Genomic DNA, 13,706 nt, shown 5'->3' with positions numbered 1-13,706 from the left:
TTCAAGCTGAGTCGGGTGGTCATGATAATTGAAGGTTGTTGATCCTCAGATAGTGACGTATACCTCTTATAAATTGTCTGAAAACCTTATGTCTGCCTTGCCTTTACTCTTCCTGTGTGGAAACCAAATTTGACAAGCTGACACTGTTAAATCCTGTCTGTCGATATATGATGACTGATGTAATCTGTATTGAAAAAAAAAATACATAAAAATATAGTGTAAAGAAGAAGGTGCCTCGATGGAAGTAGACTTGAAATGAAACACTATGACACTTTTTTTTTTTGCTTTGTCAATTTTATTACGTGACTGTTACATTTCAAATTGTATGGTACTGTAGTGATTAATTTTATCTACTTATAAAATGGTACAGCACCATTCTAAATATGCCCACTCACAGAGCATTCATTTAATCAGTTATTGGTACCTTGCATTATCCTCCACTTTGAGTTAAAAACATGGATTTGTCAATCCTATTAAAACTGTCACAGAACACAGTCTGATTTTCTTGTGTTCAGTGTATAAAAAGTGTGAACACATTTCCAGTGTTGAGGTGAGGAAGCAATATTTTTTTAAAAGAAAGGAACACAGAAAAAGGAAAAGAACATCATTTGCAATCACAGGGATTCCCTTAAAATCAAGACACCAATGGAAAAAAAAGTCACATCTATGTTTGATGAACATCGAGTCTTCCAGATGAGAATCTGAGTCGTCTCCTCTATGTTCATTTAAATCTCGTTGACACCTGCAAAGCAAACACATTTAAATTACGATATATATCTCCCAGTATGTATTGCATAACCCTAACCAAAAGGATCCCCCTTTCAACGAGCATTACTATTTGAGTTGATTGAAATTAAATTTTGAAATACAGTGACATCTCTTGAGGTCAAAAATGTCGACTTCCAATTTGTTGGACTTTTGAAACTATTTCCAATAGGAAACAATACAAATGATCTGATAATCCGTTTAACTGTCACCATAAAACCTTGAATAAGTTTTAATATAGTTTTAATATAGTTTTAATATAACTGTCATAAAAATGCAAAATACTTGATATCTATATAGTCAGAACACATACTAAAATAATACGTAAAGTAACAATGTTAACCACTGTCCAACTTGAAGTGTATGGTTTATGGTAAAGCTGGAGGTTTTTCACTCCCAGTGTACAAGTGTGTGTGTGTGTGTATATATATAATAAACACATACACACAAATATAGACACACACGTTTTTGGGTGGGACAAGCGTTGCAAAAAGCCAAATAAAAAGCACACTACATAATCAGAGCTTATTCTGAACTGAGGTCATGCATTTTCCTCAAATTGTGTCAAATTACTATTAGACTTCAGGGTTTTAATTTCCACTAAACCAAGCGTAAAACTAAATCAACGTGACTTACTTTCTGCACAGGGGGATGTGTACTCTGTCACGGCCACATCACCTGCAAATAAGATACAAATAATTGTATGTTAAACTTTTGGATACAAGGATGTTCACTTTCTTTTTTCTGCAAAGATAAAGTCACTGGTTGGTAGCAGCAGAGTAAAAACAAGCACAATTTTAAACTTTATACAAGCCAGTGTTATAACAGAAACGACAGACATGAAAGACGGGGCGATCATAACAGGAGGATCTTACTTGTCTGGTAGTAGTCGTACACTTTGACCACAGCTGCTTTCAGGTTCCTGACAGGCACGTCTTCCTCCAGTGTGACGCTGTAAATCATCGTCTCACCTTTCTTCAGCTGAAAACACAAACCACACGCCAATGAAGCCGCATTTCGACCATATGGACACAGTTCAACTCGCCATGACACACCATCTCTGATCGGTTATGCGTTTCTACTGCAAGGTGTGTAGGTGGGAGGGTTATAACCGCATCCTCCAAACGAATAGTGTGGCATCTTAGCAGTACACAGTAAATTGAAGGAAACAGTTTTTTGGGCTCTATTTTCAAATTTGACGTTACGGGTGGTGTAACTGTACGCCAGGGGCTGCGCCACTGTGGGTGAGTCTACAGCCAACTTCATTCACAGCCCATCAAAGTGGTTCCTCTCAGCGTTTTCCACGAAAAAATGTGGTTGCCCCCCCACCCCCTTCAGAAAAAAAGAAAAATTGAAAAATAAAAGAAACCGTAAATCTTGAAAAAAAAAATCACTGAAAAGGGGAATCTTGCGGACACCCAACCTGCGAAATTTGCGGGGGTCCACTGTAATAATAATGTGTTCAATTAATTGTTTTCTACAATGATTCAGAGGGTTTGAGCCTCCCTGTTCTCATATTTAAGAATGGAATACATCTGACATCCACCACGGATGTGCACAGACCTCAGAAACTGTCTGCCTGTGCCCTGATCAAATGCACCAAAATCGCGTTAGACTAGATGCGCCAAGATTTATATGTGGTCTTACCAGGCGTAAGTTTAGACCAACTTTGTGCCACCAAAACGTCACTCTCCCGGTGCTCATCTCCAAAACGAACCCTCACTGCACCGGAACGCCGAGCTTAGCGCAGACTGGTCTGCCAAATTGGCAAAGACGCACAGCGAGCCTTGCATTTGCACAAAAATCAAGAGCCACCCGTTTTTGCGCTTTGCTCCAGATGCACAATGAAAATGGAGCCACAAGTCTTAAAATAAAGGGCAAAATTAACAGCATGAATATTTACACTTCCTGGTTCAATTAAAATTAGTATTTAGTATTAGTATAACGTGTCACATGACGTATTTCAACAGTGCTCTTCATCATGCAGTTCAAATGTCGACATCATGAGACCAAGATGACGCGTAACAATTGATCAACAGTACTCGCCACTGCAAGGCTTCAAACTGGATTTTTCTCAGAGTGAAGTGGCCACGAAGCTTTTTGAGTGTCACAGAGTGTCATCAGCAGGTGGTCATAGAAACGGACATCATTGGAAATTTTCATGGTTCAAACACCTGTTATTAATTTTGCCATCCAGCTAACTCTTTGTCCAGTTGGACATGTGCATTCAAAAGTTTCGATGAGGTCAAATGGAGTTTTCCTGTGAAGGGTTGTGCATTTTCGGTCATCCTGCAGTTTTAATCCGAAAGCCTCCCTAACGGCTTGTGAGTAGTAGTATTGAAACTAATACAACCAAAAATGACAACAGCTAAAGAAGCACTTTTTCATTTATAAAGTCCAACTCTGCATTTTATAGAGTATAGATTTTATAGATTTAAAAAAAAAATTCCTACCCCGTCCAAGTAGATGTTGATATAACCTTCATCCAGGTCAACGCGCTTCACTGAGCGGTCTTTCTTTAACTAGAACATCACACAGTAAACTGCCATCAGCGTAGTTCCAATGACAACAGGTGACACAAATATGTGAGTGCAGAAGAACAAATGAACCCACCGACTCCAGAGAGCTTTTATCCAAAATGTGTCCGGACAGGAGTTTGATGTTAATGATGACCATGTTCGTCTCCTCTCTCATGCCCTGGTACCTGCAAACACAACACAAATGGTTTCTCTCTCTCATCATCTCTTGCAGATTATGGACAAAAAGAGTTATGGATTGTTTAAGGAATTCATTTGGTTTGGCTATCAAAATATGTATTCATTCATAATACATGAAGGGGCAAAAATAAAAACAGTGAATAAAGATACAACGAACAAAGCATTTCCTTGTTTTGCTCTTGCACTGAGGGAAAAACGAGAACAAAACTTTCAATTTAGATGGCCTCATAGCAGCAGCATTTTGGAGCCAAAACAAAATCACACTTTCAAGCTTTCCAACACCTCACGGCTGTGAAAAAAACGACCTTTTACAGTACTGTGCAGTATTAAATGATGGTATTATACTGTATCATATGAGACGGGATAAAACAATTAGGTTCAACATGCTTTGGAGGTCATTTTATGCATGCAAATCACATGTTTATTTGACAATGACTGTCGAGGCAAATATTTGACAATGACTGTCGAGGCAAAGACAGATATGCGCACACACTGACCTGACATGGACAAAGAGGACGATCTGTGGCCTGGGGGGGTTGCACTTGGAGATGGTATTAGCGGAGATTTCGAAGGCGGAAAAGTCTGGAGGAGGGGGGATGTTGTAATGCATGGAAATCTGTGAGGGGACAGGAAGGACCAACATGTGCTCTTAAACCTCACTTTCATCTCACAATTGCAGGATGTTAAATGAGACAATCAAAAACAGGGATGTAGGAGGAGTCAAATTATGTCCCTCAATGTACAATCTTCACTACATAACCCTAATGGGTTAATTATTTGACCCAGGGATACGCATACTTCTACCCAAAAAGGTACAAGTACATTCCCAAGCAGAACCTTTTTGGGTACCGACCATTTTATTAAGCTGCTGTTGTTTTTGAATGCTATATTTTTGATGCCAGAATGTTGAACAGTCATAACCAGAGTCTGTGTCCACTTATTCCTGCAATGTTGAAGAAACTAAGAATTATCTCCCTTGAGTAGAAAACAAAGCTCGGATTTGGGAGCCAGCTCAGGCCTGGATAAGATGACAAAAGCTTGAATATTGCCAACTTGAATTTCGGACTTCGAGCCTAGTGAATGAATATATTGCTCCCCCGAGTCAATCAGCTTGAAATCATTCCTATAAGTGCACTTTGTTATAAATGGCACACATCTGTTTGTGCTGTGGTGGGAAATACAATATTTTGATTGATATTTTATTGGATTTTACATAGACCAAATTCAATTTCAATTGAAATCATGTAAAATATTTGATCTGATTAAATGTTATAAAATTAAATTCCTTATACGTGACAAACTCGGGCCCGCGGGCCATATGTAATTCTATTTGGCCCAAATATGTATTCGAGCTGGCCTCTCGGTATATAGCGCATGCACCGCTAATACTACAAATCCTAGAATGCTTTGCTCGCGTGTTGGTGCGTCAGTCGAGAGCAGCAAGTGCTACCGAGGCTTCTCTGTCAAATTTACACCTCCCCACCACCAAAATGGCCAAAAACATGGAAAACAGGAGCTTTCAAGCCAGGTGGGAGGCGATTATCTGTTCACGCAAGTAAAGGACTGACTTGTTTGTCTTGTGTGCAAAGTCAATGTGGCTGTAACGAAAGAATAGAACATATTTGAAAGAATGTCTTCTTTACACACTTTTTCTACTCCATGGCAGGGACTATTCATAGTTGAAAGGTTGGATTTTCATTGAAGTACGATATTTGTTGGGAGTTGTTTTGTTGTTAGCGTTTGAAAAACAATTTCCTCGAAAAGCTACAGATAGAAACAAAACCATTTATTTTATGAATCAAAATAAGAAACAAATACCACTAATGTCTTCTTTTACAAATTAGAGTTCTTGTGTTTATAATATTAAAGTTTGCTTATTCCAGATTCAGTGTTTAAGCAAAACGGGATAACATGCACAATCACAGTCAATATTCAATAAATATTGAGTTTGGCCCGATTTTAAATTTTGTCCCAAATTGAATTTGAGTTTGACACCCATACCTTAAATTATTTATGTTTTCTCAGTCCAACCACTATTAAATATATCACATCTATTTTAGTCATTTCAAGTACTGTCAATTTTGTGAAAATTAACTTTGGGTGTCGCAGTCAAAAAGGTCAATCGGGCTTTCACATGTGATTGACTTGCAGACATTTCTTTGAGCAATATGGCGATGATAATTTTGGTCATGGTAATCGTGACGTGAAATGTTCATACCATTTCATTTCCAGCTACCAATGAATAAACCTGCTAGGATACAGCAAAGTAACTGACAATTATTAGCATGCATTAGCATTAGCCTAGTTAAAAACTGCTAAGCTGCCAGCTAAGATCGCACCTGTGCCAGAACACAGCTCTGTCCCTCTGCTTTGATCGTGTACTCTCCGGGGACTTCGCTCAGCTTCTCCTCCTGGTACAGGAGGCGATTTCTCTGGTCAACTATGAACTGCTTGTTCAGACATCCTAATGACGTCACCGTCACGACAGTCCTGCCTCCAACGCTATAGGTGGCGGCACCGTATTTAGCCAGCGCTTGGAGTGCCACCACGGTGTCCTAAGGAGCATATGAGTATAGAGTCATTAAGTCTGCAGAGTATGGTAGAACCTTCTCACAATTTTGCCTACCTGTGTTGAAGAAAAACCACCGTAAGGATTTTGCTGCTGTGTGAGCCAGCGCACAATGCCAGAGCTGTAGCCCAGACCAAAATTTGGCAGGGCAGGGCCGGAGAGCAGTGCCAGCAGCACATAGGAAGTGATCTCCACCTCCAGAGAATCCAGTCCTTTCATAGAGGCCCCCGTTCGCTCCCAGTGGCGGGTTCCCCCTTCGCAAGAATATTAGCAATCAAAATGTATCACAGAAAGGACTGGGAAACATGACATTGAGCTCTTTGGTAACCATTAAGTACTGAGGCTGACAGCAATAAAAAGTACAGTATAGGGCAGGGATCAAGTGTGCTGCTAGAAATGATACAATTTTACTTAATTGGTCTAAAAATATTTTTTCCCCTTCAAATAATGCATCTTTGGTCATCTATTTAAGCCTGCGACGTATAGCGACAGGCCGGAAAATTAAATGTTCTTCCACTAGATTCCAGAAGGTACATATTTAGTGTGTATACATACAGAATACATCATTCGTATATTTATATATGTAAGTATATATAAGTATAGTGATGGCCCAATAAACATTTGGAAACACTGGTACAGGGAATGTGGAATTCAGGGTACACTGTAACTGTGTTTTCTTCCCCCAAAAAACAGGGACAACTAAGAACAACAGAACGAGTGCAACAATTACGCTTAAAAAAAAAATACCGGTAATAATCCTCAATTTTGATGAACAATTTAAGTTCACTATGCCTTTAATTAACAGTGATGTAAAACTGCACTGTATTATCATGTCAGCTATATATTATCTTTGGTTACCTAATTTTTATACAAATGCTTGGGTCACGGCGACCACAATGAATCCCATCTCCTACAGGCCTATGTACCATTTGAACAGACACATACTGTACACCGACTTGCACAATCTAATGAGATATACAGTATAAGAGCTGTATCAAACATTGTGATATTATAAAGGTCAGTTTTGATTGATACGGTCAGATGTAATTCCTCTTTATCATTGTGTTTATAAATTAAGAGTGGAGTATAACTGCAGTGTACACACTTGGAGCTGTTTCCATTCAACAAAAATGAAAGGAGATTTGAAAGGAATCCAACATTGCGTCATGTGTGTAACATGATGATGTACCCATTGTACTGGACTGCTGGTGCAGGTAGCTGACAAGCTTGAGCCTCATCGCCTCGTCCCTAGCCAGAGTGAAGGTGTAGGCCATCAGCGCTGTGGTGTACAAATTGTCCATTTGGCCGGCTGCCTCTTTCAGACAGCCCAAACACCTCTGGATCACAGGATCCTGTCATAAAACACACACAAAGATATGAGGGATTGAGTAGTCTCAAGAGTGAACTCATAATGTGACTGGTGACACCGCCTACACAGTAAATACTGGCCATGCTTTTTTTTTTTCAACTTTCTGGCATAAAATCAGACTAAACCTGTTTTGGTCAATTAGGATTACCAAAATTATTTCTATTCGCTAAATGCCAGAAAAATGAGAATGATTTTTTTGGGGGGAATTTTTCATTACTTTTCTCTTAGTCCGAAATTTATATACAGTAACATTACGAGGCCTTTATAAACAATTTGGGAAAAGCCAGACGATGATGTTATTTCTTTGGAAGCTTCTGATAGGTTTATTGACAACATCTGAGTTAATTAGAGCCATATCTGTGGATGTATTTTAACGAGGCACACCTAAAACCCACTGCTTCTTTGTGTGATATCATGAGAAAGTTAAAAAAAAACAAAATAAACGCCCAAGATATCTGGAAGAGAATTGCGGACTTGCACAAGCTTGGTTCATCCCTGGGTGCAACTTCCAGATGCCTAAACATGCCATGTTCCATTGTATAAGCCTGTCCTCTTGCTGTGCTTTGGAAATGATATTATTGTTGGATGCCAATCAGAAGCAGAGAACTTGATGGAATTTCTTGCTTTGGAACGAGAACCACCACCAAACATTTTCAAAAGGTTGCAAAATGTCTATGGGGAAGCTGTAATAGGCTGCAGCACAGTCAAAAAGTGGGTGTCCAGGATCAAAGGCAAAGAACCAGAGCCGAGCACTTCGCCAAGGATTAACCGCTGAAGATGATCTGCCGCTCCTTTGCTTGTCATGGAGGTCACTCAAAGCAGGCTCTTGTTCTTCGCCTTTCATACTTAACACCCATTTTTCGACTGTGTTGTAATCTATTATAGAGTGATTTCAACCAGGTTGTTAAAGACAATGTTAAGTGCACTGTAATTTGTGATCCCAGGTGTATTTTGACAAAACCATGCCACCGGCATATTAAGACACCTGGGAATTGTTTATGGAAAAATAATTCATAGAAATTGAAGAAAATGTTAACTTAGCAATACTTGAATGCAACCAAGAGAGGTGCTGTTGAATAAATAAATACATAAACTAAAACACTGTCATTAACCTTTCCCCATAGTGAAATTTTGTCAAATGCCCATCCTGAGTTGCAATGAGTGCTGACAAGAAGCAAGCGCTGTTATGACATTTGACCCCTACTGCCTCAAGCATCTTGTGTCAGATATACTGTATAAAGTTTGAAGAGGATCTTTTGAGAATCATCAACAGCGAACAGCTACAGTACGAACCCAGCAGGCAAGGCGGGATTAATTAATACAAAAATATGTACGTATTAACCCATTTAAAATGAAGATCAAGCAAAACATGACATCACAAGAGGTTGGGTTCCAAGTGTTGGATACAAAAGGGGAGCGACGTTTGACTCACTTTAGTGTCGGAGTCCAGTTCTAACAGGGCGGCAACGATGTAAGCCGTCAGGGACACGTCGTCGCTCACTCCTCCCTGATGGGATAGTAAAATATGCATTTGTATTGCTTTGTAAAACACTGAACGAACATACAGGGACAGCAGTGCAAGCATGTCAATGGCCACACTGACATCATTACCTTCATGCCATTGTGGAAGAGTTTCCCCACAGATCTGATGCAGCCATCACGCCCCTGCTTCGAGTACAACCATTTCTTGGCATCCATAACGTGCTTGGGATCGACAAAGATGTAAGGCCTCGCCCCCCCAAATGACTTCATCACAAAGGCGGTCAGCCTAGAGAGAGACAGACACACACACACACACATACACACTTTTGAAAACATTCAAAGCACAGTGTGCCTGTGGCGGTAACCCCGAAATGAACCCAGGCATATTACAATTACATAATGACCTTGTTTGTGATATGAAGCCTCTGTGTCTACAAGAGAGTTCAGCTGAATTAGACAGAGGGGCAGCAATGGTTTTGAGTGCAAACTAAAATATTGTATGAAATCACAGAAATATCCTAACAATGTGAGGATAAGCGGTACGGAAGCTGACTGAATGAAAATTGTGACACTCTAGGATCCCACTGCAATACTATTATGAATGCAGTCAGAAATGAACAGGACAGTGTCAATATTATTATTAATATTATATATTAACTGTGTAAACACAATCCCTCTTATGAAGTGAAACACTCCCCTATTCCTCCAGTGCTCGGTTTAAGATTACATTCATTTGAGATTACATTCACTGTGACGAGGACGTTTTCCTCAATGGATACTTGGTTGGTGATGTTATTACGATTACAAATTTGGGGGAGCACCACAATGGTAATGTAAAGTGGAGTTTGAAGTTATAGATAGTGATATATTCCTGAGTTAAGGAAAATAAATTAATCGTTTTATGAATTTTGGGGGAACCGGCAACCGCATAAAACCCACCCTTTGTTTGATTTAACGCTGCCTGGGTACAATTGGATGTACTTCCTGTTACGTTAAGGTTCAAGCATCTTTGAATCCCTTGAAAGGCGCTATAAGCTATTATTATTATTATTATTATTATTTGCTCACATAACACCCCCAAGTCTTGTAAAGCTGCCTGATGTGATAAGTGTGAACAAACTTGTTTTTCCCTCATTACAGTCCGACAGTACGTCAAGAAAACAACACATTCAAGCTGTTTCATCTCATCTTTTTTTGCAAATATTAATGTGATTGGACACTTGAGTCCTTGTTTCCACAAACAGCCACCCCCATACATACTCGCCAAGTGCCAAACTGCCCGGCATCCTTTCAGCAAAACCAAAACGTTTGTTAAATCCCCCCCAGCAATGTGATTTAAGCCCATTTAAAGGAAATATTAACATTTTCTGGCAGCTTCCTCATGAAGTAAATGGGTAGGATGTTTTCTGGTGCCAAAAACAGATGTGTACGCTTGCCTCATGGGTGCCATTTTTAGTCTCACATCAAATTAAGTGTGAACTTCAAGCTTAATAAAGTCAGTGTACAATAAAGTGCTAAGTACTGAAAAATGTTCTATGACATCTGATGCAACTGCACTGCATTGTGTGTTACATCATTTATTCTGGTATTTTTGGTCTTTTCAGATCACCATCAAGGCTCAATGTGACATACGGCGAGAGGCTCAAATACACTATAAATATTTTTGTGACAGTAAAAAGTGAAACAATGCCAGATGAATGAATAAAACTTTTCAAACAGTCACAATGTAACACCAGCGATCTCTTGGCACTTCATATTTAAAAACAGGTCAACAAACATTTCGCAGACACATTGAAAAACTGTACTTAATTTATGTGGTGGACAAAACCCTTCATACTCAGTACAGTGCAACCTCAAAAGTCAAACTGGAATAAAACAATTAAGGTGCACAAAACCTCAGGAGGGAAAATGCCGTCACTTATGACTTCACGTGAGACATTTATAGGTCTCGCGATACTTCAGTTTAGTGAGCATTGAAAAGGATTTACTTCATCGGTCTATTGATCTGCTTTTTTTTCTTTCTTCCTTTTAGTGATACAACCACATCAGCGTACAAGTGATGGCAAAGAGAAAAACTGTGATGACCATAGAACTGGAAATGGAGCACACGTCAGTCGTGGCTGCTAAGGCACTATGGCAAATTTAAAACCCTAACGGATGAAGATCTTAACTGCTTGGAAGGCGAGTCATGTAACAAAGACTAATATCCCTCTGCATATTCAGTATACTACCAGTCATCTAAGTTAACAGTGAGCCAAGTATAATTATTTTTTCTTTTTACTGTTCGTAGTGCTTAACTTTTGTGTATTAAGGTTAAATACAGTGTTCCCTCGCTAAATGGCGGCTCATCTATTGCAGATTCAGTGGATTGCGGATTTCTTTTCATTTTCATATCGCGCCTAATTCCCTGTATCGTGGGCTTTTGAGTGTATGTTGTCATTTTAAATTGTAAATAAATGTGTAAAAAAAAAAAGTGCACAGTAATTATGTGCATTACTGTATGTTTAAGAGGATAGAAAGTGTTCTGCAGAAGATTAATACGAGTCAGAGGAGGTTCATACAGCTTTAAATGTGTAAATATAATTCAAAAAATGTGGTCAACACCGCGGATTTCACCTATTGCGGGGGTGAGGTTCCAGAGCACCTCCGCATTACTGTGGGATTACTATCGTGAAATTTTTTAACTCTTCATGCGAGGTGAGGCGGCACGGTGGACGACTGGTTAGAGCGTCAGCCTCACAGTTCTGAGGACCCGGGTTCAATCGCCGGCCCCGACTGTGTGGAGTTTGCATGTTCTCCCCGTGCCTGCGTGGGTTTTCTCCGGGCACTCCGGTTTCCTCCCACATCCCAAAAACATGCATAAATTGGAGACTCTAAATTGCCCGTAAGTGTGATTGTGAGTGCGAATGGTTGTCTGTGTGTATGTGCCCTGCGATTGGCTGGCAACCAGTTCAGGGTGTACCCCGCCTCCTGCCCGATGACAGCTGGGATAGGCTCCAGCACGCCCGTGACCTTAGTGAGGAGAAGCGGCTCAGAAAATGGATGGATGAATGGATGCGAGGTGATTCGCCTTTATAAGCAGTCATTTTCCCTTTTTTCCCATACTTACATAAGTTACATTTCATACAAGTTAAGCTTAGTTTAACTTTTTTTTTTTTGCATTCTCAAGAAAAAGTAATTTACATTATATTTTGTATGAATAATGGTAATTTATTTTTTATTTTTCAACTGTTATTGTCTTTTTATACTTGTATGCCTGTTTACACTGTCCAATTGCTCAACAGTTTAAGGTTTTAAGAAGGCGACAGATGGACGCTGGAAAGGATTATTTCTATTTTCAATGGTAAATGGGCTTTCATTTGTATTGCTCTTTTCAACTTTCAAGATGCTCGATACTCAACACTGTTTCCACAACTGAGCCATGTTTGATTTTTCTTTCAAAATGCCAATCCTTTTAAATTGCTACAAAGCACCATCACTGATTAGCCCCTCTGCTTTTCTACTCACCAGGTGTTGCCAGATTCATCGCTTTTCCCAAAGGCACTGTAGGAGCCATCGTCATGCTTGTAGATGAGCTCCCTTTGGTATCCTGGAACACACATATAGACAAATGCACGTCATATTCCCGATTGTGAACACACGCTGCAGGAAATATGGTCTCATTGTGTTTCACTTGCACAAAATGCCATCTCTCCTCGAGGTTTATAATTACGGCTGCAAGTTTTTAAAAATGACTAAAATCGTATGTCCATAATGTAGAAGTTCTCAAAACGTTTTACAAGTTCCACCCACCTAAAAAAAATAATACTGAGCTCCAAAAAGTACCACTATCATACCACAAAAAAAATACAGTAGCATAGTAGACCCAGGTGTCCATAAAACACGAGACAGAGGTGACGAGACTATTATTGTAAGCCATTGTGACATGACATATAGTTTGAACATTAACAGTGCACTTAATTATAGGAAACACAAATTAAAAAGGATTCAGTCAAACTATATTGCACATAAATGTTAAATAAAAATTGCACCTCAATGAAGTAAAAAAAATAAATAAATCCATCCATCCATTTTCTGTAGCACTTATCCTCACTCGGGTCCCAGCAACTGCAGGCAGGAGGCTGGGTACACCCTGAACTCATTCATTCATCTTACTTGACGCTAATCCTCACGAGACTGAAGTTGCCAAAATGTTGACGTTAAATACAACTGAACTGTGCAGTGATTTTCTCATACCACTAGAGGGAGCTCACATACCACTCGTGGTGCACGTACGATACGTTGAGAATCACTTGTCATCATGTATGCAAACAATATGTGTCTGAATTATGCCACATGTATTCATAATTATTCAAGGTCATGTTAACAAGTAGCAAACAAATATTTACACATTCATTATCGGGTCGATTTAAACTACCTACTGAGCATAGCTTACTTTTCAAGCTGTTTTGATGATGAAAATGACCTTGCCTTTTACTGTACCATATGTTGATCTGTTTTGGATAGTCTTGTTTTGTGAACCCTTCTGTAAAAGGTGGGAATGATGACTCACCGCTCTCGAGGAAGCGCGTCGCTTTGTCCAGAATCTCAGCAGTCAGTTGACCTGTGCTTTTCAGGTAGTTGAGAATGAAGATGTTGGGAGCAAACTTCAACATGTTCTGCTCTCCACAGCCATATGGCATTGCCAGGAGTTGGTCCAGGTTCTTAATGGCTCGGCCCATCAGGTCACCTTCAGTAAAAAAATCTCATGAGGGAGGGTTCTATGTGGAGGACCTTTATGAAAATGCTGTCTGAGAGCATAACA

At 39.6% G+C, this 13,706-nt stretch overlaps 1 protein-coding gene across 1 annotated transcript in view; it reads right to left on the bottom strand.

Annotated features, from left to right (window-relative positions):
- Positions 1 to 307: 307 nt before the first annotated feature.
- Positions 308 to 13,706, bottom strand: part of LOC133405249 (alpha-2-macroglobulin-like protein 1) — a 30,223-nt gene continuing 16,824 nt past the window's right edge. The window contains exons 22-34 of the mRNA XM_061682065.1: positions 13,455 to 13,631; positions 12,410 to 12,491; positions 9,032 to 9,188; positions 8,853 to 8,927; positions 7,241 to 7,403; positions 6,109 to 6,305; positions 5,822 to 6,037; positions 3,980 to 4,098; positions 3,379 to 3,469; positions 3,219 to 3,287; positions 1,641 to 1,746; positions 1,402 to 1,443; positions 308 to 742 (exon numbers count right to left, since the gene is read on the bottom strand). Coding sequence (XP_061538049.1) covers positions 726 to 742; positions 1,402 to 1,443; positions 1,641 to 1,746; positions 3,219 to 3,287; positions 3,379 to 3,469; positions 3,980 to 4,098; positions 5,822 to 6,037; positions 6,109 to 6,305; positions 7,241 to 7,403; positions 8,853 to 8,927; positions 9,032 to 9,188; positions 12,410 to 12,491; positions 13,455 to 13,631 — 1,511 coding nt within the window. The 3' untranslated portion in view covers positions 308 to 725. The remainder of the gene's footprint in view (positions 743 to 1,401; positions 1,444 to 1,640; positions 1,747 to 3,218; positions 3,288 to 3,378; positions 3,470 to 3,979; positions 4,099 to 5,821; positions 6,038 to 6,108; positions 6,306 to 7,240; positions 7,404 to 8,852; positions 8,928 to 9,031; positions 9,189 to 12,409; positions 12,492 to 13,454; positions 13,632 to 13,706) is intronic.

Source organism: Phycodurus eques, chromosome 7, assembly GCF_024500275.1.
Source record: "Phycodurus eques isolate BA_2022a chromosome 7, UOR_Pequ_1.1, whole genome shotgun sequence".
NCBI lineage: Eukaryota > Metazoa > Chordata > Actinopteri > Syngnathiformes > Syngnathidae > Phycodurus > Phycodurus eques.
This window is presented reverse-complemented; position numbering and strand designations above follow the sequence as displayed.